The sequence below is a fragment of the Erythrolamprus reginae genome, chromosome 11 (assembly GCF_031021105.1).
Source record: "Erythrolamprus reginae isolate rEryReg1 chromosome 11, rEryReg1.hap1, whole genome shotgun sequence".
Taxonomy (NCBI): domain Eukaryota; kingdom Metazoa; phylum Chordata; class Lepidosauria; order Squamata; family Dipsadidae; genus Erythrolamprus; species Erythrolamprus reginae.
Genome location: NC_091960.1, coordinates 1,861,622 through 1,887,915, shown reverse-complemented (window position 1 = coordinate 1,887,915; position 26,294 = coordinate 1,861,622). Strand labels below are relative to the sequence as shown.

The window sequence follows — 26,294 nt, the reverse complement described above, 5'->3', positions numbered from 1 at the left end:
TTGTCCCTATTCTGGACAAATGGCTGTCCAATCTTTTCTTGAAGACCTTCAGTGATGGAGCCCTCACAACTTCTGAAGGCAAGTTGTTCCACTGATTATAATAGTTCATAATCAGGAAATTTCTCCTTAGTTTTAGGTTGGATCTCTCCTGGATTAGTTTTCATCCGTTGCTTGTTCTGCCTTCAGGTGTTTTGGAAAATAAGTTGACTCCCTTTTGTGGACGCTCCAAGTCCTCGGAGAGGGGCAGGCCACAAATCCAAACCCCAATAAATAAATAGACCAAACATTCCCAATTCTTGCAACTATTCATCTAAAATAATTTATGAATCTCAAATTGGAAGACCAGGTTACCCAAAGCTACCCTAGAAAAGGGAGAACCTCTCAGCCCCATCTCATGAAGCTGTGATAGTGATAGCAATAGCATTTAGACTTAACGTTTAATATACATTTATATACCGCTCCACAGTGCTTTCACAGCCCTCTCTAAGCAGTTTACAAAATCAGCCTCTTGCCCCCAACAATCTGGGTCCTCGTTTTACCAACCTTGGAAGGAGGGAAGGCTGAGTCAACCTTGAGCCTGGTGAGATTTGATCTGCCAAACTGCAGGCAGCTGGTGATCAGCAGAAGTAGCTTGCAGTAGTGCACTCTTAACCACTGCACCACCGAGGCTCACCATGTTTCTCAACATCAGCTCTGCTGCAAGGTGACCTCCAACCAAGTGGAAGAACCTGGGTCTTCTCCCAGCCTACTTGCTCGCCCACCTCTGGGTCAGCTGAAGTCCGGTCAGATCTGGAGCACGTGAGATGTGGTTCCTTCTCATCATTCCTCTGCAATCAAGGATCTTTAGCAGGGCTCTCCGAATTTGGCCACTTTTAAGACTTGTTGACTTCAACTCCCAGCATTGACCCAAGCAATGGGGAATTCTGGCTCATGTGGTAGAAGGAGAATCAGTAGAAGTGGTCCAGGAAAGCCCAAAATAAGAAGAACAGCACCAATTTTGCTGCTGAGGTTTGCTCCATTTTATGACCTTTCTTGCCACAGTTATTAAGTGGATCACTGCAGTTGATAAATTAGGAACACGGTTGTTAAGTGAATCTCGCTTCCCCGCTGGCTTGTCAGAAGGTAGCAAAGCAGGTTCACATGTCACTCAGGACATTGCAATCATCATAAATAGCAACTACAGTAGTTGCCAAGTGTCCAAATTTTAAATAAAAAACCATGAAGATACTGCAGAGGTTTCAAGTGTGAACAATGACCATAAATCCTTTTTTTAGTGCCACTGTAACTTCAAACCGACACAAAATGAATTGTAGTAAGTCCAATCCCTTCTTAAAAGCCTCCAGTGGTGGAGCACCCACAACTTCTGGAGGCAAGCCACTCCACTGGTGAATTGTTCAGGGAAATTGTTGAGGAAATTTCTACTTAGGATTAGGTTGGATCCCTCCTTGATTAGTTTCCATCCTTTGCTTCTTCTCCTGCTTTGGAGAAGAAGTGGACCCCTTCTTCTTTGGGGCAGCCCCTCAAATATTGGAAGGCTGCTATCCCATCACCATTAATTGTCCTCTTCCTTAGACTAGACATAGCCAATATGTCCCTGCTTGGTGTGAAGTAGAAATCACAATATGTACAATGAAATAAATTCAATACGCCCGTAGGCTGCAATGTTTTTGTCATCACCAAGCTGTCTAGTGGCCTGATGCAAAACAGTCTGTTCCCCATAAAGTTCAACCAACTTGTGACATCATTTAGCCACCCAATTTCTTCCACCAGGTGGCAGGGGGACCTGGTTTCCCTCACTTGCCAGGGCCAGCTAACTAGAGAGCGCGGTAATTTTTCAAATGTCAACCAGCAGGAGGAGTGTTGGGATAAAGAGGTGGCTTTATAAAGACTCAGACCTGTCCAGGTGACAGCCCTTCAGATACTGGGAGAGGACCGCGGGACAACTAGCAGTCCAGGTTTCGACTGAAGCAAACAGCTTGCATACATCCCAAAGGCAGCCCCCTGCAAGTCCTCCTGGACTTTGGTTCCCAAAACTGGATGGATTTGGGAGTCCTATCATCCCAGAGTCCTATAATCATGGGAACCTGTTGACTCTTCTGACTTCTGGGCATCTTGAGTCTTTGGCTCCCAAAGTGCCACTGCACACTTTGGGAAAAAAAGGAAGGCAGACCATTCCAAGATCAATCTTTCTTTCTTTCGGACTGTGGGTTTAGGCCGAGTTTCAAAACGAACGCACTTGGGGGAAGCAGAGGAGCATTAAAACTTTCCTAAGAAACCAACTGGAGGATTTTCCCATTCTCCTTGAAATTTTAAGCACGGAGAAGCCATTATTTTTCCTCTCCGGGATTTTGGAATGCTGGGCTCGGTTAAAATGGAATCGCACGACATCTCTGAGTGGACCTCATACTACAACGAACCCACAGAGGTACGTGGAGTGGAAGGGAGGTTGTTGAGGTTTTTTAAAAAAAGAAGTTGTATTCAAGGAATCTGGGTGGTTTCGGGGAAAAGAAAGGTTCTGTGCTTCCTTTATGCTTAGGATCCATGCGTAGAGAATAATAGTGAGGTCCTGAGATAGGATTTCACAGAAAAAAATAGGAAAACCTATAAAATATTACAAATAGCAAGACGGTCACTTTTAAACTAAACTAAACTAAATTAAGGTACATATTAAACTAAGAAAGACTGATCACATAAGCTGTTTAAGTTTTGCATTTTGATTATTATTATTATTATTTCGTATGGCAGAACAGAATTTTGCCAATGAAAAATAAAAGGAGTTACAACTTAGAGCACAATTCAATGACATTTAACAAGAGAGGAATGGACTCCCAGCTCCAACTAAGATCCATTAATCCTAAGAAATCCTTGTTCCAAAAGCGATAAATTAAGTATCTGCAGAAAATTCAGAATAAAATCAGTTTTCATTATTTATAAACTGCCCAGGTCTGGAAATTCCACTCAGCTCCCACAAACAAAAGAAATCGCTTATAATTTTATCTAATTTTTTTTTTTTTTAAAGTATTTCTTCAGCATTGCACCCAATAAATGTTCTTAAAATAAACGAGGAACTTTGCAAATAAAGAAAACTCAGGCTGCCTTGACAATTTGCATTCTAATAAATTCTCTCAATTGGGTCTCTTGCAAAACAGCTTCCAGATTTTCCCCAAACCCTGACAGTATTTTTGGATTAAATTTCCATCAGTCCCCCAATGCCTAGGATAAGAGTTGCACTTCAAACCAACTTGGCGATCGATTGGTACCAGTACTGCTTTACTTTGAATCCTCATCAACACCACCATATTTATCTAAAGGAATAAAACCCAATTACTTTTCCGTAGTGGCCATTTTTATTACAATTAACGAGAGCTGCTTAATAAGCCGAGCCGATTATTCAATAAAATGAAAGCTGCACTTATAAAAACTTACAAGAAAAGGGACAACCTCCCTGCCCTTTTTCTTGCCCTTATTTTAATATATTTTAAATTTTTTATTAATTAATTTAAGCAAATGTAACCAGCCTTGTAAAGCACCCATTTTGAAGGGTTCAGTTTACAGCTACCTTATTATGAGAGTTCGCAATGCCAATTTCCAAAACAGCTCCATAAACTGGCACAGTGAAGAGAAGGGAATTTGCTGGGAGGGGGTTGATGGTGGACTGATTGTCTCCCTGTCTGATTTTGATCAGGGTTGACTTCATACACACCCTTTCCAGAAACCGTCTTTGGCTGTTTGCACGACGTTTCCATGCTGCCCATGCTCTATTACCAGCCCAACTACCATTTGCCACCTGAGGAATGTACTTTTGTACCAGAGATGCCTCCCTGCCTTGCCAGCAATTTCTAATTCTGCTCCTTGCAACTCTCTCCAAATCCATCCATTCTGCTCTTAATCTCTTCTGCAACTAAGTAAGATAACAGAACTTTATTCTGAAAAGATTGAGGCAACATCCATTTACCTGTGAGCAGCACCCTGCTGATCAAAGTGGAAGTAAATGCAGTTTAAAACTCAATCTTTCTCTGTAACTCAATAACTCAAAGATGAGCAAGAAATTCCAGGCTGACAAAAGGAAATATTTCCTCTGTTGCAAAATTAAGTTAAGGAACTTTCCAATGCTTAATTTCAGCCGATCTTCACTGCTGGATCGGTCAATTGCAAAGAGATTCTTAAATATCCTTTGTAGTCATGGAACTCTAAGCAACCGGACCAAATTTATTTTCACTAGAAAATCACTTTCTGGCAGCAGAGAGGGTTTGATGATCAGAAATGGTGGGAGAACACTTTTTATAAACAGCATCAGGTATTTTTAACCAATCTCTGCAAATAAGGGATCCTTTTAACAACACCGAAAAAGTCCGAGGTGGCACACCATGGATAAATAGGACTTGATCCCTTCTTTAATTAATGGGGGAAAAAACTTTTTTAAAAATATTGTATCCTCAATATAGTTAAAGTATATAGTATATACAATATAGTATAAGTTAATGGAGTTGATAATAATAAAAAGAGCAAGTTATCAATAAAGGAGAACATTTGTATCTCAGGGTTGAAATTAGCGGTCCTTGGTGCTCTCTGAACTTGGTGGTTGCAGACAGTTCATTGACCATACTAGGTAACATCATCAGTGCTAGAAAGGAGAGAGGGGAGTTAACCTAGTACTGATGATGCTGGCTATTTTGGGTAATGAAACATCTGCAAGAAAACAAGCAAGCTCAGAGAGCACCAAGGATGCCCCATTATAGCAGGCATTACCACAGTATACTTCTCATACTAAAATAATGCACTTTTCTAAAAGGATATGAACAAACCTTACAAACAAAAGCCTGCTTATAGATCTGCCCATTAAATTCAGCCTGATTATTAGGCTGGGAAGAAGGAGGCCCAGCAATGCTAAAGAAACATTGGTAAAACCTTGCCAACCCAGCATACAGCTTGAACACGTGAATGCTCTTTGTTTGAGCTGACACATTCTCAAACCTCAAAAGATTGGTTTGAGGAAGGTCACATCAACAAACTTGTCCATACCTGCAGATTATTGTTCAATAAGTACCGTAAAGGGATGGGTCTATGTGAATCTGCAGAAGCCACGGGTTATGCAGCGAGACAGATTATGGCCCCATTTGCAACAGTGGGCAGGAGATCTTGACTCCTTGACTGATACATTAGATTTAGAAGGTCATTCAGCCCCTAAACCATAGTTCCCTCTAAGCTGAGCAGTGAGCAATCGCTCACTTAAAAATCATCATCAACTCAGAGTTTTCCAAACCTGCCCAGAAGCCGAGAGGGAAAGAGTGAGAGGGAAGGAGAGAGAGAGGAAGAGAGGAAGAGAGAGAAACAGATAGAAAAAAGAGAGGAAGGAAAAGAGAAAGAAAAAGAATGGGAGTAAGGAAGAGAGAAAGAAAATCAAAATCTAGTTTGAAACTAGCTCAACTATTTAAGTGGCATTTTGATATTGATAGAGTTGCCCTATTATGAGCTCACTGTTGCAGACACACAGTGCAGTATTTTATTTTGAAATTCTTTAAGGCAAAACAGGGTGGGTTTTTATTTATTTATTTATTTATTTATTTATTTATTTATTTATTTATTTGTTTGTTTGTTTGTTTGTTTATTTATTTATTATTTCTGTGCTGCCCAGTCCCAAAGGGACTGCCGCTCAGACACTATACTTTTCCGCCCACCCCCCCAAAAAATTAGAGGGAACACTGCCCTAAACACTAGTCCACTGATGGAACCACCCGTGACTTCAGCCGCTAGAAAACGGTACCACTATTTTCTGCCAACGGAAGCAGGAATCACCCAAACCGAGAACAGCCCTCAAAGCGCTCACCACCAGTCAGCTCAAACCATGATTTGTTTCTTATGATTTGCTGAACAAACCATACTTGAAAATAATTGTAAAGAAGGCTGTATGAATTAGTATAGGTAGCCCTCAATTTATAACCATTTGTTTAGTGACTGTTCAAAGTTACAACAGCACCGAAAAAAATGACGTATCAGCAAAAAATGACTTTTTCACACTCATGACTGTTACACCACCCCCTTGGTCACGTAAACAAAATTCAGATGCTTAGTCACTGTCTCATATTTATGATGGCTGCAGAAACCAGGGGTCACATTATCCCCTTTTGCGACCTTCCAACAAGCAAAGTCAATGGGGGGAAGCCAGATGCATTTAATAACCATAACAAATGCAGCGATTCCCACAACAACTGAGGCAAAAGAGATTGTAAAATGTGGCAAAATTCACTTAACTGTCTCATTTAGCAATAAAAATTTTGGACTCGGTTGTCTTAAATCGAGGACTCTCTGCAGATTAAAGGTCAAACCAACAAATTAGAGGACTCTCGGTTATATGCAGGCCCAGGCACTGAGTCGCAGGATGTCTCCCTCCTACCCTCAAGCTACATCATGGCTTTAACCATTTGTTGCAAATGTCACCACTCTATGCCCAAAACACGTAATGGCATTTTTTAAAACATGTTTTCAATGCTGTTGTTGTGAACTGCCCAGGGTTTGGGCATATAAGGCGGGCTGCGATATCAGTTGCCTGAGTCAATAAATTGCTTAATGTGTATTGTGAACTGCAGGTTTTGTTTCTTGGTCTTGGGAACAAAACACCAGTGGGAGGCTCGAGAGAAAAATAACTTCCCGTCACAGAGGGCTGTCATTTCCAAAAGACCAAGAAATGGACCCATGGTGAAATTGGTGGTCTTGGATATTGCAGGCCACGCAAGATGTTAATCCTGACAACCTGATGGCTTTCCTAACAATCACTTAGAACAGGAGTCCTTAAACTTGGCAACTTTAAGACTTGTGGACTTCAACTCCCAGAATTCTCCAGCCAACTATTTATTTATTCATTTATTTATTGGATTTGTATGCCTATGCTATACTGACTCGATAATTCTGGGAGTTGAAGTCCACAAGTCTTAAAGTTGCCAAGTTTGAAGACCTCTGACTTAGCATATCAGAATTACAGAATAACAGAGTTGGAAGGGACCTTGGAGGTCTTCTAGTCCATCTCTCTGCTCAAGTAGAAGACAAGTAGTTCTCCAATCTCTTCTTAAAAACTACCAGTGATGGAGCACCACAAGAGTGGAGGCAAGCCATTTTAGTGTTTTTGGAGGTCTCCAAGTTTGGGACTCTAAGGTTGCTTGTCAAGAGGTCCAAAATCATCTTCCCATTTTTTTCCTGCTAAACCAGAGGTCTCCAAAGTTGGCCTCTTTAAGACTTATGGACTTCAACTCCATGGCTGTCGGAGGAATTCTGGGAGTTGAAGTCCAACTCTGGAGACCCCTGTGATGAACCATCTTCTATTTACTTTTTACTTTTTAATCACCTAGGAGGCATCAGGCACCATCCCCATTCTTTTCACTCCATCCTTATTTATTAATAACAAATTTGGCTCTCCAAGTGGACCATTCACCCACAATGAGGAAGGGGCCTAGGAGCAGGAGTGAAACCATGACATTGTGAAGATTGTGGTGGATAGGGAGCCCAATCAATCAATTCTACTTTGGGGAAGAAAAAAATGGTATGGAATGGAATAACCTGGAGAAGAGTATCATTTGCTGTTCCAAACACAGAAATCCTTGCTGCAAATATCTTAAGTTCTCTTATTGTTATACTAATATTCTTTTATATACTGATATTCTAGTAATATTCTAGTTGATGATAATTACAATAACAACTCAATAGGTGGACAAAAAAGCCAAATCCAATTTGAACTTCTGGCTAATTGTACAATGAAACCTAATAATCACAATAAAAAGTGGTCTTACATGAATTGTATGTATGTATATCCTATTTCCCTCAAAATAAGACATCCTCTGATAATAAGCCCAATCAGGCTTTTGAGTGCATGGCAAGAAGGCCAAGCGCTTATTTCGGGATTCAAAAAATACAAGACAGGGTCTTATTTTCAGGGAAACACGGTACCTACCTACCTACCTACCTACCTACCTACATATAAGTCAACAAGGATTTGGAATTGCAAACTCTCAGAATTCGGTAGCTGTAAACTGAGCCCAGAGGCCTTCAAGATCATGTAATACAAGGCTGGTTATATTTCTTTATTTAACACACAAACACATATTCTCTCTCTCTCTGTCTCTCTCTCTCTCAGATATTATTCCTTTTCTTCTTCCGCTTATTTTTTCTTCTTCCTGTTTGAACAAGCAAAGCAGAAAAACTAAGCGCAAGGATAAAAACCACCCCAAATATTAACAAGATGAAAGCCCCCAAAGAGGAGGAGGAAGAAAACAGACTCAGCCCTGCTTCCCAGCAGCCTGTCTGTAAAGAATGGCCATATTTCACTGGGCGCCCTACAATGTCCGCCTTGTGGGACGATGCTAAAGTCGTTCTTCATTCATTTCCTCCTTCAGGTCACTGATTTGGGGAAGGTGGCATTTTCAGATTTCCCCCAAGTAAAACACGCGCATCAAACATACTCCAGCCCCACCCCAACCCTCTCCACAGGCAGAGCCAGCCAGGAAGTTGCCCTGCCGTGAATACCCCTTTGTCCAGGGAGCCCATGCAAAGAAAGGACCCTGTGCAGCCGGAAGTGGAACTGGGGCCGAAGGAGGGAGAGAAACGGCACAGGGTCAATGGCTTCGTCAGATTTCTTTTAATTCAGCCACTGAGATAAAATAACCCAGGTTGCGACACTTCAGGCCAGGGTGCCGTTGCTCAATGACAGTCACCCGTGATCTGCGTAATCTAATTCAGGTTGGCCCAACTGGAAAAGTTTCCTACATGCCTAAACTGCCCACTTTGATATAAACAAACACGAAGGGGAAAATCAGACCGTAGGCTGACCGAAGAGGATTTAGCTGCCTTCTCTTTTAGTGAACTATTCTCAGCAAAGATCCCATTCCACACCCTCCTTCCCCAGGTTTTCATCACAACCCGTATTTTTATTGAATGTAAATATATCTTCTTTATGGCTTTATTGATTCGATTTAGCCACCCAGAATCTCCTCGTGGTAACTTGGGCTATAAACAAATTTAATAAATAAAATGAAATGAAACTAATAAATCAGACTTAAGTAGAGCCACACGAGAGAAGATGTTGTGGAAAAGGAAACAGACAGACTTTATAGAGGTAGCCCTCGACCTGTGGCCACAGTGGAGCCAAAATTTTCCATTGCTTAGCAAGACAGTTCCTAGGTGAGATTTGCCCCCATTGTCCAACTTTTCTTGCCACAGTTATTAAGCGAATCACTGCTGTTTTTAATACAGTAACACGGTTGTAAAGTGAATCTGGCTTCCCTACTGACTTTGTCATAAGGTTGCAAAAACAGATTACATGATCCTGGGGCACTTTAACCATCATAAACATGAATCCGTTGGCAAACATCTGAATTCCCACCATGTGGCCACGGGGGATGCTGCTGTGGTCATTGGTCACATGAAAAACGGTCATACGTTACTTTTCTCAGTGCTGTTCCAGTAAATGGTCACTAAATGAATGTTTGTAAGTCGAGGACTACCTGCATTGTCAGGTTTTGTTAAGTAGGAGCAAGATAGTTACCACCTCCTTAACTTTCAGCACCACTTTTAGAATTACAATCCTGTTCCACCAAAGCCCATTCTAGGCTGCCATTTCTTCATTTATGGGAGAAACCAATTAAAAACTTGCAGTCCAACAAAAATCACTTTAAAACTAAGCTTGGGCTAAAGGTACTTGCTTTACGTGGTGGAAAAATGAGGCTGCTATGGTTCATATCATCTCCCTTGCAGATTAATATATGTTTATTATCTTGCGGAAGATTTTACGACTGGGGCTTTTTCTGTAAACCGCTGGAAAGATTTGGATTAATCAGTAACTTTGGCGCTTTGGTGTAACTCTGAATTCATAGCAGCTTTGTTCTTCTTGCTGAGGCTCCTTTGTAGAAAATTTTAAATTTACAGCTATGAAATTAGAACTAGAAAAGAAGGAAAATTTTACAGAGCCTCTAAGGAGGCAAGAGTTGGGAATAAATAGCATAAAGACACACATTACTTGGCTTTCCATTTCATTGACATTTCGTCAGAATTAAGCACCATTAATATTATGCTCCTGTGATGGGTTTAATTACTTCCCCTTTCCGTCCCATTAAAAAAAAACTGATTGTGGTAGTTAAGTGTTGGACTGGCATTGGAGAGAATCAGATTAATGCCCCCTTCCCTAAAATCCTGGACCAGTTGTTCTCTCTCAGCTCAAAGTATCATATGAGGTTCCTGTTTCAGTTATAAAATTGGGGAGAAAAGATTATAAACCCAATAAACAAGAAGGAGGCGTTTAAGAAGAAACTGGAGAGCCATTTGTCTGGAACAGGATAGATCTCCTGCTTGAGCCGGGGGTTGGACAGAAGATCGCCTCATTGTATGACCCGCCTTGCCACAGTTGTTAAGTGAATTACTGCAGTTGTTTAGGAACACAATTGTTAAGTGAATCTGGCTTCCCCATTGACTTTGCTTGTCAGAAGGTCACAAAAGGAGAGCACCTGACCTCAGGAGGAAGCGAACCGGCAGCGAGGTACGTTAGCACCCACCCCTGGTCCTGAGGTCATGTGCTCTCCTCCTTTTGTGACCTTGTGACAAGCAAAGTGGCCATGCCTTGTGGGCGCGCGGGTGCTTTGTGCGCGCCCACATGCACAGTGACACCCCCCCCCCAATTTTTAAATTAAAAAAAACCTCAAAAATAACATGGCGACATATGCACAATGCTGGAAATTTCCCCCCCCCAAAATCACCCCCTCCAAATTATCTTTTAAAAAGATGGTGGCATCCACAGACCAGCAGCAACCGAACCGGTTCTGAAATGTCATCATGGTATCACCAGCAGGCTGCTACCGGTTCAGGCAAACCGGTCAGGAACCCACCTCTGCCCAGGACCCTGCAATTGTCATTAATGTGGCTCAATTGCCAAGCAACTGGATTTTGATCACGTGCAACAGTCGTAAGTGTGGGAAATGGTCATAAGTCATTGTTTTCGGTGCTGTTGTAGCTCCAAACAGTCGCTAGATGAACTGTTGATGACGGTACTATCTGTGTTACTCATTTTAATTTTGTAGAGAAGCAAAGGTTCTGATCCAAACGGAAGCACTGTAACTTGAGGAAACTCAAGGAAGGATTGAGGACTGCCAAGCTGAAGGCCGTATTATTTTGGCCCAACCCTCAGGATGGGCAGCTATTACTCGCTCAGGAGAGAAATTGCTCATTGTATGTAGACCTCATGATTCCAGGATAAGAATGACCACCTCCCCACCGAAGGCAGAGCCCGGCTGAACTTACGTGCAGACACACCTGCACAATAAAAAGAGCGTGTGGTCCACACCCAAGGTGACAAAGCCTTCTGGACGTGAACTGCGCACAGCCTTAGATAGGAGGCCAAGGGGCGGACCAAGAAAATGCCCAGAGTCTTAACAAAGGTTATCTCAGACACAGACCCAAAAGAGGCCCCTTTAAAATGCATACAGGTAGTCCTTCGATTTATAACAGTTCGTTTAGTGACTGGTTCAAAGTGAAAGAAGTGACTTAGGACCGATTTTTTCACACTTACGACCGATGCAGCATCCCCATGGTCCCGTGATCAAAATTCAGAGGCTTGGTGACTGCTTCATACTTATGGCCATTGCTGTGTCTCAAGGTAGCACGATATCCTTTGGCGACTAAATTAACAATTGCAAACAACAGTGGCAAGAAAAGTGGCAAAACGGGACAAAACTCACTTAACAACATACATTTTGGTCTCAATTGTGGTCGTAAATCAAGGACTAACTGACCCTTAAAGGAGTTTTAAACTTGGAAGATGAGCAGGAATAGAAAGGATCTTCTAAATCTTCTAAACATTCTGGGTTGGGAAGGTGAAACCAACCAGGGTTCCATCTATGTGTGCGATTGCTTGAAATTTTCCCAGAAGTGAACTTTACAGTTGGATGGATCTGGTGTCAGAGCACAATGCTCATATCCCTTCTTTTAAATGTATATTTATTGACTTAATTTCTCACCTGCATGAGCTGTGATCAGGGAGGGGGTTTGGGAATTGGGGCAGGCCGCATTCCTCATCTGTAAAAGTTGTGCCCGCTGCTGCTGCTGACCCAGACAGAAGTCAGGCTATTTCCTATTTGTCTTTATTTATGTTGCCACCACAACTTTTATTCATGCCATTTTGGGGTTTTTTACTTCCTGATGTAACTTGTAGCAGGAAAAAAATTTGCTGCCAGGTTAGAGCTAGAATAGTAAAAAGAAATAATCTGATTTGGCATGAACTCGGGATTGGAAGATAAATTGGTCTCAGGTTTGTTCTGAGCCGAGAAGACTATTTCAGATCCATCAACGGCGGAAGGCCAGTCAGTGGTCATCTTGTGTCCATGAATTTCCAGCACTTTGGAAGTTGAGGGATCCTCTGGCATTACACCCACCAGTGGGTCTTCCATGGGGCATTTGGGGAGGGAGGTGAGGATTACTGGCGTGCTTGAAGACTAAAACATATGAAGAATGGTTGCAGGAATTGGAAATGTCTAGTCCAATGAAAAGAAGGACTGGGGTGACATGATTACAGTCCTCCAATATTTGAGGGGCTGCCAAAAAGAAGAGGCTATTTTCCAAAGCATCTAAAGGCGAGATAAGAAACAATGGATGGAAACTAATCAAGGAGAGATGCAACCTAGAATTAAGGAGAAACTTCCTTATTAATCAATAGAATAGCTTCTCTTCAGAAGTTCTGGAGGCTCCATCATTGGACAACCATTTGTCTGAACTGCTAGAGGGCCCCCTGTTTGAGCAGGTGATTGGACTAGAAGACCTCCAAAGTCCCTTCCAACTCTGTTATTCTCCTTATTTAAAATTTACCTCTGGAGATCCGGGCAGGATGACTCATCCGCTCATTGACAAGAGTATGAAAACAGGAAAGGGACTTTACTTACTGGGCAAACCCCTAAAACTTTCTAAATACCATTTCTGGAATCCTGGTGCCAACTTCAGGAACCCGAATTAAAAGTTCCAAGGTTTTGTGAAGAGCGTATTTTTATACAGTTCCCCAAGAGCTGGATAATGAACATACTATTGAATGAAATTAGATGTATTTAAGGTGGTGGACTTGCAATTTGCATAAACAGGGGGCTTCCATTTTGACTTTTTTGCCTCTTCCTCTCTCTTTCACAGATACTCCTGTTAGTATTTCTGCATTATCAAAAACTGGGAATAATAATTAATGCAGTGATAATCCCAGTATGCTTTTACTTTGAAAAAAAAAAAAGAATCTTTACCAGAACATCGGGAATGTGGAAATAAAAAGAGAGGTTAAGAAAATGACTTTTTAAGAGCCAGACATCTCTGTACTAAATTCTCCAGGTCCTGCCACTGCAGGACAGAACTGGACTGATGCCATGCTATTAAGGAGCAGTTCTAAGCAAAAATGTGTGTGTGTGAAGGGCTGTGTCATTTATTTCCAAAAGACAGACAGACAGAAAATGAAAAAGATTATACGGAAAAGCTCTAGCTTAAGTATTTTTGACTTGGAATCCTGTTGACATTATTAATGAAGTATTTTATAGGTAATGGTAGTCCTGGACTTACAGTCACAATTGAGCCCCAAATTTCCTTTACTAAGCAAGACAGTTGTTAAGTGAGTTTTGTCCCATGGCATGACCTTTCTTGCCACAGCTGTTAAATGAATCACTGCACTAACATAATATAGTAACCTGGTTGCTAAGTGAATCTGGCCTCCCGTTGACTGTGCTTGTCAGAAGGTCGCCAAAAGGGTTCCCAGGACCCCAGGATAATGGAACCAACATAAATGGGAGCCAGTTGACATCTAAATTTTGATCAGATGACCATGGGGATGTTACAGTGGTTGTACGTCTGAAAAATGAGACATGTCACCTTTGTCAGTGCCGTTGTAACTTTGAACGATCACTGAACACACTGCTGTAAATCGAGGACTACCGGTATTAAAGTTTGGTCTATAACATAACAATGGTATTTGCTGGCACTGTTTATTGGGCTTTTGAAATATATTGTATACTGGGTGTAATGAAGTCCCTGGTCTATATTAAGGAAAACTCTTAATTTTGAGCATCATGAGAAAGGCACAGATAAAAAGCTGACTCCAAAGAAGGTTGCATTCTTCTGGATGTCTTAACCTGAAACTTTTCATTTAGCGAACCAATTCTGGCTGGCAGAATCCCACTCCTCGAAAAAAAAGAGTCTGACCAAATTTTTAAATTAGACCTGCTCTTTTGCCTGTGGTCGTAACTGGACTGCATTGCAAGACAAGACACTTCTCTTCAGCAGTGCAACAGAGAAAGAGGTCAGAGGCACAGGAGCAGAGCCCGTTTAAAAAATTGGCCACTTTATGGTGGATATCTTTCTAGAGAGCTCATTATTATTATTCTTTTTAAAAGACCCTATTGCAAGCTCAGATGGCACTGGCGCCAGGAGCAGTTTTGAAGACAACCACCCCTATTTTGCCCCTGCATGCCTCCCCTCCTGCTTCGTGGACCAATCCATCATCACGCCCAGCGCCCAGACTTTCAAAATTGGTCCAAACATTGCCCGGCAGGAAAATCAACTTAATTTTAGCACCTTCTGTGGTCTTCGTGGAATGGAGCAAACAGAAACCTGCTGAGCAGGATGGACACTCCGTCCAGAGGCCAGAGATGGTGGAGAGGACTATAAATGAGGGAAATTTTTCACCACTCTTCCGTCTATCCCTCCATCTAACAAATTTCCTACCCTCCTGATACAATCCTTTGTGTCTAATCAGGGTGGGATTGCAGATAGGCACAAATTTAAACTGTGCCACGTTTTGAAGGCAACTAAGTAAATATTTCTCAGGATTTTACTTTATGTTTTCACCTAGAGGAACACCCATCATTATTTTTGCTAATATAAAGAGGGTTTTCTTTTTAAAAAATTCTGATTCTCTGCCAAGTCAGAAAAGTCTGATTGGTATTTATAACTCAAGACCAAGGCACACACTCAGTGCACAGGTAGCCCTCGTCTTACGATCACTATTGATCCCGAAATTGTGTTTCCTAAGCAAGTGAGTTTTGCTCCATTTTACGTTCTTTCTTGCCACAGTTGTTAAGCAAATCACTGCAGTTTTTAAGTTAATAAGATAGTGGTTAAGGGAATCTGGCTTCCCAGTTGATGGCGCTGATCAGAAGGTCGCAAAAGGAGACCAACATGATCCTGGGACACTGCAACTGTCATAAGTACGAGTGGTTGCCAAGTGTCCAAATTTTGATTACATGACCATGTGGGTGCTGCAACCATTGTAAGTATAAAAACGGTTATAAGTGCTATTGTAATTTAAAATGGTCACTAAAAGAATGGTCATAAATCAAGGACTACCTGTACTCATTCTAATCTGAATTGCAGATCTCAGTGATCGATTTTGGACTCAGTTGGGTTTTGGATAAAATTAGCTGGAGGCTTTATTCTGAAAATCGACGCCACGATGACAAAACTTGGGGGTCCGTTCAGACAAAGCTTTGCAGCGACAGCAAAAACAGCAGCAAAAATGTACTGTTTTTCAGCAATAAAAATAAATTCAGGTTTACAATGTAGTTTTTAGCAAGGCGTGGAAGCAGCAGGAAGGGGGATGGGGCCTTATTTTACACATATTGAGGGTTCAGCCCTTTGGAGAATATAGGGAGATATTTGACACTGCTCGGGGGGGCTCTCTGTATAGGGACCAATGTCAATCTATAACACAAAAAAGGCAAAATTAAAAGGAATTATTTGTGTATTAAGATTAGGAGGAACTTGGTAGCACTTTTCCCCACTAATACAATCTAATGCAATGGGTTAGTTGGAGAAGGAGTTCTCAGATGCCTTCTAATGGTTTGCTGTCGTGAACTAACAATCTCTCCTGCTGCGCTGCTAAGAAAACCTAGAATGGCCAAGTTGAAAGAGCAAGCTAGAAGGGACGGTTAAGATCTGGGGAGGGGCTATGAGACATTTTGATACGACACAAAATGCCTCGCAGCCTCGCAACTGACCACAACTCTCCCCCCCCCATACTATTTTGGCTGGCTTCATACAGCATGCTAAGCCCTGTTAACAAAGCCCGATGGCCGTGTTTACATGACGGACTCTCCCAAACAAATAAATCATATCCTGGTTCAGTGTTAGAAGCCTGATTGACGCCATCTGCTAAAACACAAATCTCCCAGGCCTTTTAATCAAGGCTGGTGAGTGGGTAAAACTAGGCACGATTCTCCTGCTCCAATAACCTGGTGGTGGAACCAGTTTGATTTAGCCACTTTCGAAGCCAGTTTGGTCTAGTGGTTAAGGCACCAGATTAGAAAGCGGGAGGCTGTGAGTTCTAGTCCTGTTTTAGCCATGAAGGCCAGCTGGGTGACTTCAGTGAGTTCTAGTGTCACCTGACCCATGAAAGTGGCTGGATGACTTTGGCCCAATTCTTCCCTCTCAGCCCAACCCCCCTCACAAGGTTCTTGTTGTGGGAAAATAGGAGGGGGAGGTCTTCACCTCCTTGAGTTACAGTATTTGCAAAAAGAGTAAGGGCAGGCTACAAACCAACCCACAAACCTGGGTGCAAGAGAAAGCCATGACTTCCCAGCCGCCAACAATGTAAGGCAGGGCTCTCCAATCTTGGCAATGTTAAGACTGGTGGACTTCAAATCCCAGAATTCCTTTCAAGGCTGGCTGAGGAATTCTGGAAATTGCAGTCCATAAGTCTTAATATTGCCAAGGTTGGAGAGTCCTGGTATGAGGGACAAGCTCATTTGAGTGGGAGGAAATTTAGGGCAGGCAAAGGCCCTCAGGATTCAAGTTGCCAATCTTTTCTCATTTAGCTCCTTGCTTTAAGCCGGCCTTTCTGGCAGGTGCCAGTCAGGGGATAGTTGGAAAGGAAGCCCAGGGCCTCCCATCGCCACAAACACTGGACCGAGGTGTGCAAGAGGAAGCCAGTGTTTTGCACGACATTTGTCCCTGTATTTTGAAAGTGCAGGCTGACTTTCAGAAACTGGATTTCCGGGCAGGAGAACACAATCGGTGGCTTTTGGCTGAATCATTCTGGTACTTCCACTCCCCCAAAGGCATATCTGCTTTGGAGCCTTCCTAATCCCTGCACCTTGAGGAGCTTCTGTCTCCCACCACCCGCTCAGGGTCTACAATGGTTAACTCATTACCTCCACTTTTTGTGAGCTGAGCTGGGAGAGAAGCTGCAAGAGTTTCATACCAAGTGGGCTAGTTCTCCAAATGGGGGAGATTGTTGGCCTAGGGGTGCGGTTCTCCCGGGAGAGGATGAGGGTCCTGCCCCAGGAGCCTTACACAGCAGCCTATTATTATTATTATTATTATTATTATTATTATTATTATTATTATTATTATTATTATTATTATTATCCATTTGTCCATCATGTCTGTCTGTCCATCCTCTCTCTCTCTCCATCCATCCATCATCTTTGTGTTTACAAATAACTCAAGGCGGTGAACATATCCAACACACCCTCCTCCTCCTCCTATTTTCCCCATAACAACCCTGTGAGGTAGGTTGGGCTGAGAAAGAAAGCAACTGACTCAAATTCACCCAGATAATTTTCATGCTAAGACGGAACTAGAACTCATTGTCTCTTGGTGATTGGCATAGTTTTATTTTCTATGCTGTGTATTTATTGCTTGCAAGCCGCCTAGAGTTGCTGTGAGCGAATAGGCAGCCATATACATTTTCCAAATAAATAAATATACAAAGCAAAAGGCTAGAACCATACCTGGGCTGGGGATTGGGGGGGCGTGTCAGCTATGGGGTTGGGGAAATCATCCCATAGGGGAGTTAAGAAAGAAGCCGCAGGTTTTTCTCAGGCAAGGCCACGCTCAGCTTTTGGACAGGATGCTAGGAGGAGGACAGCTTCCCAAAGAGGCTGATCCAGAAGGAAGCAAAATTGATTTATTTCTGGTTCTTACCCTTAATTAAATGGTAATTTGATAACCCGTGCTCCGCACACCCTGAATCATAACCGTTCCTGTCTGCTTTCACATCAATCTTTTCAATTTGGCAGCCAGATTTGGGAAGGGATGGCAGGGGTCTGGGGGAAGGGTCCAATTTGGCCGGCTAAAGTTTGAGCAAGAGCGACAGAACATGCAGTCAACACAAACACCGAGGGACAGCACAGATACCACATTTGCCACGTAGTTCCTCCTTGTACCTCTGGTTTTGCTTTTGACCAGAAGCCAGCAAATTGCAGGGGTGGGGGTGGGGGAGGAACGAAATTTGCAGGGAGGTTGGGATAGGTTGACTCAGCCTGATTTGGTGCCCTGAATTCTGGGAACTGCAGTTATCAGGGCAAGGGCAGAGTACCTGGTTGGGGAAGGGACTTTAATCCATTGGCCTCATCCCACTTGTGGGTGGTAAGCAGAGTCACCCTTCCTCTGGGATGCCTCCCACTCATGCTGAAGACCCCAGCTGAATGGCTATTTTACCTTTGTATATTTAGCTGATTTTTTAAAATAAGGTTTTACATTTTTTTTTTACCCATGCTGGGATCCTTGATGTGAGTAAGAGAGGGAAGGAGGGAGGGAGGGAAGGAAGAAAAGGAGGAAAGGAAGGAATGAAGGAAAGGAAGGAAAGGAAGAGAAGGAAGGAAGGAAGCCCAAAAAGTATGTTCCTTTGAAATTATTATCTCATGCAGATTTTGGATCATAAACCAGATAACCTGGAAACGAGCAAAATTAAGGGGGGAAAATCATGTAAGAGAAACAGGCTGTTTTCAAAATGGAACAGATCTTCTGGCTCTTTCCTTATATGGCAAAAAGTAACTGAAGGTGATCCAATGAATCCCACCTTTGGAGGATGGGGATGGGTTAGTCCTTGGAAGTTTTAAAAACCCATTCATCGAACCCAGATTAGCTCTAAAGGATCAAGAGTTCTTTACTTAAGAACTCTTGATCCCCAACTCAAGGTGTTCGTACAAACGTCATTCGCCACCAGCTTGGTGTTTAAGAAATATGAATTTAAAAAACAACTGTGGTCTGGGGGACCTAGGTGAACAGTGTCACAATTGCTCGGGGCTGAAGTTGCGACGGGAGTGGGCTCACATGCAAGACTGAGTAAGCCTTCCCAAGCTTGCCCTCTGACTGGGAAATCAAAATGATTGTCCCAATTCAGTTAATTGACTGTTATCCCGATGAAATGGAGCTTTTTCCTAATATCTACCTGAAATACTGGATGAGGGGTCAGGATGGAAACTGCAACTAAGCACATCTGCAGGCCATGGGTCAGAGGTCGGCTGGATTGATAAAATAACAGAGGTGTGAAGAAGATTTGAAAAGATCAGAACATTCAATCAGTGAAAGGGCTTGCCTTCAGAAGTTGTGGGTGCTTCAGCGCTGAAGGTTTTTAAGAAGAAATTGGGCTTCCATTTGGTCTGGGATTGTATAGGATCTCCTGCGTGAGCAGGGGGTTGGACTAGAAGACCTCCAAGGTCCCTTCCAACTTGGTCATTCTGTTAAATTCTGCATCCCTCTCTCCGTCTTTCTTTCCATTGCGCCAGGGGGTTGAACTCTGGTTTCCCAACTAAGGGGTGGGCCGCAGCCCTGCTGCTCTCATGTTCTAAAGGTCATCTTGTCCACGTGGGGTGGGGGGGATAAGAGCTCCCTCTGTCCTTTTGGGAGAGAACCAAGCCCAGCAGCCCTGATTGCCAGACCCCAGGCAAACAACAGATGCTAACGTCCAAGGCTGCCTACTCAGGGGGAAGGGTGAGGGGTGACGGCCCCGGGCTCACTTGCACAATCCCTGCGTCTGCTGGGCTGTTTGGAGAGGATTTGGGCCTATCGGGAAGATGAGAGCGCTCTAGAGGAACCAAATTTTCCCTCCCCAAAACTGCAATTCAAGCTCTTTTATTCCCCCATCTTGAAAACCTAGAGGGAAAAATGCTGGAATTCACCAAATGAAAATGAAAAAAAAAAGGGGGGAGAAATGAGGGAACCCACACCCTGTGTGAGCAAAATTGCTTTGCCTTCTCGGAAAACAAAGATTAATTCTTCCAAAGTTTTCCATATCTGGAGAGTTTAACCCAGAGCTCCTAATTCCAGATTTAAATTAGACTTGAAACCCTCTAGAACAGGGGTCTCCAACCTTGGCAACTTTGAGCCTGGCGCACTTCAACTTCCGGAATTTTGGGAGTTGAAGTCGGTGAGGCATAAAGTTGCCAAGCTTGGAGAGCCCTGATCTACAACATAGAATGAGAGAATGGAAGGGACCTCAGAGGTCTCCTAGTCCAACTCCCAGCTTGAGCAGGGGCAATTATACCATCCCTGTCAAATGGTCGTCCTGTCTATTTTTGAAAGCCTCTGGTATTAGAACACCCACAATTTCTGGAGTCAAACCATTCTATGGTGAGTTGTTCTCACTGTCAGGAAATTCCTCCTTAGTTCTAGGTTGTTTTTCTCCTTGAATAGTTTCCGTTGCTTCTGAATAGGTTGGCCTTTTTCTCTCTATCACAGTCCTTAAGTACTGGAAGACTGGAAACCCTGTAGGCTGTGTAACTGATTGTCTATAATTCAGATAGTCCGTGAATATTCATTTTGAAGAAAAAGATGACCACAGCTCACAAAATTATGCAGAAATGTTTAAACTCCGACCACCTGACCCAGGATAAGATTCACCATTATTATTATTATTATTATTATTATTATTATTATTATTATCATTATCATCATTATCATTATTATTATTATTTATTGGATTTGTATGCCACCCCTCTCCGCAGACTCGGGGCGGCTAACAACAATGATAAAAAACAACATGTAACAATCCAATTTAATAAAACAACTAAAAACCCTTATTATAAAAACCAAACATACACACACATAAACAAACATACCATATTATTTTTAGCCTATCAGGAAAAAGAACAACTGCTGCCTTGCACATATATTTATGTGCTGCATCCATTCTAGTGTCAGAAACAATCAAACCAGTAAGTAGGCAGCACAGTTGATTTATTGGTAAATACATGACCGATCTGAGACTAACAGCACACATCACCCTACATTTATAAAGATACACAGGAAGTCCTCAATTTAGAGCCATTCATTTAGTGACCGTACAATGTTACAATGGCTCTGAAAAATTGACTTACAACCATTTTTCCCATTTACGGGTGTTGTAAAATCCCCACAGTCACATGAATAAATTTTGGGTGCTTAGCAACTGATTCATTTATGACAGTTGCAGTGTCTCCAGGTCACGTAATCCCCTTTTGCGACGTTCTGACAAGGCAAGTCTACAAGGAAGCCGGATTCACTTAACAACCATGTGACTAGCTTAACAATTGCAGTGATTCACTTAACGATAGTAGCAAAATTCATTTAACCAATGTCTCACTTAGCAACAGATATCAGTAGTCATATATCAAGGTATTAAATAGCTGTATTTGCTCCTCACCCTTAGAGATTTGACCCCTAGAGCAAGAGATGAGGAATCTTGCATGGGTTTCAAAATGTCCTTGTTAAGGAATCCTCCTCCCAGGGCTTGTTCCAAAGGTTGCTGTCCATCTTAAGGGGAAAAGTTCCTACTGGACCTAAGAAACATCTGGCTAGTAAATCCCAGCCATGTGACAAGGGTCTTGAAGAGTGGCCCTGAAATAGCTCCTTTTAATCTAAGATAAGGAAAGAAGGTTCAAAAGCCATCTGTGATCTCAGAGACAATGGGACCCTGGCCTTGGGACCACTAATCTCCTTCCCTTATTCTAAAAAGGATTTAGAAGGTTTGGCCCACCACACTAAGCTGCAATAGGCATCCAAGACAAAGGCAGCCAAATCAGAGTCAGTCGAAAGTTCGTTTTTTGCTCCGAGGTGATGAGTTACTGCTTGAGGATCTAAGGATGACTTTCCAAAGTGTTTTTTTCCAAGCATAAGGAACAAAATTGAACGATAGAGTTGGAAGGAATCTTAGAGGTCTTCTAACCTAACCCCTTGCTCAGGCAGGAAACGCTAAGATAGAATAATTCAGACAAATGTTGTCCAACGGCTTCTTAAAAACTTCCAAGGTTGGAGCACCCACAACTTCTGGAAGAAAGCTATTTCACTAATTAATCGTTCTCACTCTCAGGAAATTTCTTCTTCTTTCTACATTTGTTCCCTTCTTAATTAGTTTCCACCCACTGCTTCTTGTTCTGCCTTCCTTAGATAACTTTGAGACAGATATACTCTCTTTTTATTGAACTGTAAAAATAGATGCTAAACCACAAGGTCCAGTCTTCACAGTCATCGTGGTGTTGCCAATGGGGGTGATGGGAACTACTCAGGCAACCTTTTTCACTAACAACTACAACTGAGCCCAAAATTTGTGCCATCACTTTCTATATATCATATATATTTTTAATTTCAGATATGTTCTCTGGAATACTTTTATTGCACAAGAGGTGATTTAAAATAGCCCAAAGAATTTTACACATACAATCACTGTGTGAATGAGAGGACATTCTGCTGGCTTATAGGAAATTGGGGATTGAAGTTCTCAAGAGGTCTGAGAATCCTGTTTCTTGAGGAGATTGTGTTTGTGTGGGTGTGTCTGTGTATGTCTGTGTGTCTGTGTGTGTGTGTGTCTGTGTGTGTATGTGTGTGTGATCATAGAGTTTTCAATTAAGTTGGAATGCTACATTTAAATCCCAGAGCTAAGAAATGGCTGTGAGGTCTGGGGGCTGCAGTCCAAATCATCTGGAAGACTTTGGCTTGGAGAAAGCTTCTTTGATTTGAGTCTCTAGCCCTGCTTTCTAATCTTTCCCTCCCTGCTTGGTGTTCACGATTCGGATCCAGGAAATATCCTAACTGTTCTGGGATCTGAACCTGGGTTTTCCCACCCGATGCTCACCTCTTCAGGTGCACTTCCTGTCTTCTATAAAAGCCTATGCAAATCCACCGTTTCCTTTTTGCTATTCTGCTGACGCAGCCAAGGGCCAGCATGACACCAATCTACATTAACTGGTTTGGCTGAGCCCTTGGCAACGACTTTCTATTAATTAAGGAAGACAGATCATATTGTCAATTAAGTCCTTATATTGTATAAAAAACACTAGGTGGTGATGGAGTCCCCACTCTTTCAAACATCAGCATCTAAATTCTCTCTTCTGTGATTTTGAGCCAACAAATATTGGATAGCCAAAATTAGGCTCAAATGGGAAATTACTAAATTTGTGCATCAGTCAATCTGTCAATTTATGGCAAAGGATCCCAATTTTTTAATGCTGCAAACGCTGAGCATGGCTTTTGAGCAGGGGGCTGAAGGCTGCATTTTAAGAAGAATTGAGTGATACAGAGTCAAAACCGGGTGTGATCAAGATCCAGTCTGGGTCAGTCCCTGGAACCAGAGGTTTAGTCTTCTAAATTTTATTCTGCTTACAGTTAACAAAAAGAAATGTGGTTGTATTCCAGGTAGGCATTGACTAAATTTATCCTTCAATCACATTCAAAATTATAGTTTTGTAACATTTTGGGGTATTGTTGGAAAAGATAACAGAAAAAAATACCTCCTTACAATGAGTGGTAGATAATGCAAGACCTCACAGAAAAATATGTTGGGCTGATCCCTTCAATGAAACTGATAAGAGTTCTGTAAATGCCATGAAACTACATTGGGCTAGCCCCTATGAATCACTGGGGCCCTGTCCTTCTAGCTCCCTAGATAAACTGTGCTGTGTCTTCCCTTTCTATTATTCTCTCCTGAGACCAACAAGTCTCAGAGGATTGTACTGTCAGCAGCTGACCCTCTGCTTCTCTTCGAACTATCTCGGAAGCAGCAGCATAAATCAATGTCCAGCTTGATCCCCACTGTGGGGGAAAAGCTTCACCTATGGATTTTCTGCCTGTTTTGTGATTCTCTCCTTAAAGAACGTATCTTCTGACCAAGTCTTTCTTCTCTTTTTCTCAGGTATTTCCTTCTGTCAGCACAATGGCCTCCAGCTTAGGGCCAATGAACCCCATCAATTCTTACGTGACCCTCAATCCGTTGAGTTCTCCCAATTCTATAAATATGAGTTACCCAAACAGCGGCTTGAGCAGCCCTTCAGTCACTGGACTGACTAACGCCACCAGCACCATGGGCCTCCCCACGGTGGCATCTCCGGTCAGCCCAGTGTTGACGCCACTGGGAGCCCAGCCCCCCATTCTCAATTCACTGTCGCCCTACCAAAACATTGGCCAGCCCATGGCCCCTCTGGGTTACTCCACCCCAAACATGAGCAGGCCCAAGGAGATCAACAAGTCCTACCGGCGCACACTGACCCATGCCAAGCCACCGTACTCATACATCTCCCTCATCACTATGGCCATTCAGCAGGCCCCCAGCAAAATGCTGACCCTCAACGAGATCTACCAGTGGATCATGGATCTCTTCCCCTACTATCGTGAGAACCAGCAACGTTGGCAGAACTCAATCCGCCATTCGCTGTCTTTCAATGACTGCTTTGTCAAGGTGGCCCGTTCGCCAGACAAGCCAGGCAAGGGGTCCTACTGGGCCCTCCACCCCAATTCGGGCAACATGTTTGAAAATGGCTGCTATCTGAGACGCCAGAAGCGTTTCAAAATCGAGGATAAGGCTAAGAAGACCAACTCCAAGGCTTCCCACGCCCGAGAGCAAGCCTCAAAGGTTTCTGAAGGCCTCCAGGAAGGTCAGAGTCCCAACCCTGGTTCAGAAGGAGCCGAGTCCGGCCATTCAGATACCTCCCATGGTTCTGAGGAGCAAAGAAGTTTGGTTCAACTGGATTGTTCAGGAGCTCAGGCCTCTTCCCCGGCGTCCGAGGCCTCCCCAGCCCCCATCTCCCAATCTATGACTAGTCACTACTTTGCCAACTCCATTACCAACCTGGATCTTCCGAATGATCTCAAAATGGACCCTCAGTTCAACTTCAACCATCCTTTTTCCATCACCAACTTGATGTCCACCGAGCAAAGCCACAAGATTGACCTGAAATCCTACGAGCAGGCTATGGCGTACAGCGGCTATAACTCCCCACATGCGGTAGAAAGTAAACATACCTATGAGAGCTCCACCTCACTTGGCGAGACCGGGTCCTACTACCAGAGCCTCTACAGCCGTTCATTGCTCAACGCCTCATAAGGCTGCTGCCCTACCACCAAATCAAAAGAAAGGACACCGGACGGATCAGAGAAACTCAGCCAAAATCACCAGGAAGACCATCCACGAGATGTTCCCTCCCATCACCAGCCAGCTACTACATGGGTAGAGGAAAGGAGCGTACCGCGAGGCCTAGCCTACTTGATTCGGATGAACTTTCCAAATCTCATCATGGTCAACGACACCTTCTGCTTCTTGTGCCCAAAGTAAAAGGGAGCAGGGAGCAGCCAGGAGACACCCCCCCCCCCCCCCCCCAGCTCTATGCCTTGCTGCTATCAAGGGCAGACTGGTTAAGAGCAGTGGCGGATCCGTCTACGTTGACATGGAGGTCATGGATCAGCATGGATTCCCCAAGGGCAAAACCCCACCATCTCGGACTGAGAGGCCTCACTCGGAATGTTTCAGTTATTAGTTATGTTTTGTTTTCTCTCTCCAGGAATGGACTTATGGTGAATGTCCATATGTAAACGAGGAGGGAAGAGATTGTGCTGCAGCCTAGGACTTTGCTGTCTCAATGAAAATGTTACAGTCGGTGATTGAAATTTTGTCTTGGGATACTTAAACCTGTTTAGGTCAGAATCAAGCTTGGTGAGGACTTCCATTGTTACAGGTACAGAAAGAGGTTTGGTTACACCAAAGACGATTATGCCACAGCCTGAAGTGGAGCAGGGAATATAATTCAAATATATATATTTTTTGTAATGGCTTTATATTTAAATACATGTGCTCTCTGTTGGGAAAAGGGTAAGAGTTGATTTAATATATCGTGCTTTAGAGACAGCTCAGAGCGGTGTCTTGGTTTCAATTTTGTGTCTTTCACTCTTGCTTTTCGAACAATAACAAAAAGATACTTCTGAAACATTGATAAATCTGCCCTGGGGATATAATGACTCCTAATCCTTAATGAGGCCTTACAAATAGTTGCATTATTATTGATAATAAACGAATAACTGTTAACATCTTTTTTCCAAGTCAACCATGCCTAGGTACACTATGAAATCTTGCTTTCCCTCTCCAAATAACCTCTGCCTTATCATTTAAATCGCATAAATGCTTTTAAGAGAAAAGTACAATCTAGAAAAAAATAGATAACCAATATCTATGAAATTCTCTTAACTTCTGTTTCTGTGTCTACAGAGATATTTCTCAACCGTGGCAACTTGAAGATGGGTGAACTTCAATTCCCAGAAATCCACCCATCTTC

The 26,294-nt window shown here is 42.8% G+C and overlaps 1 protein-coding gene across 1 annotated transcript; it reads left to right on the top strand.

The window, feature by feature from the left end:
• The first annotated feature begins 1,909 nt into the window (after positions 1-1,909).
• FOXA3 (forkhead box A3) lies at positions 1,910-25,875 on the top strand. The gene is made up of 2 exons (XM_070764563.1): positions 1,910-2,425; positions 23,885-25,875. Exons 1-2 carry the CDS (start codon positions 2,354-2,356, stop codon positions 25,070-25,072), a joined length of 1,260 nt encoding a protein of 419 aa, XP_070620664.1. The 5' UTR covers positions 1,910-2,353; the 3' UTR covers positions 25,073-25,875.
• Positions 25,876-26,294: the final 419 nt, after the last annotated feature.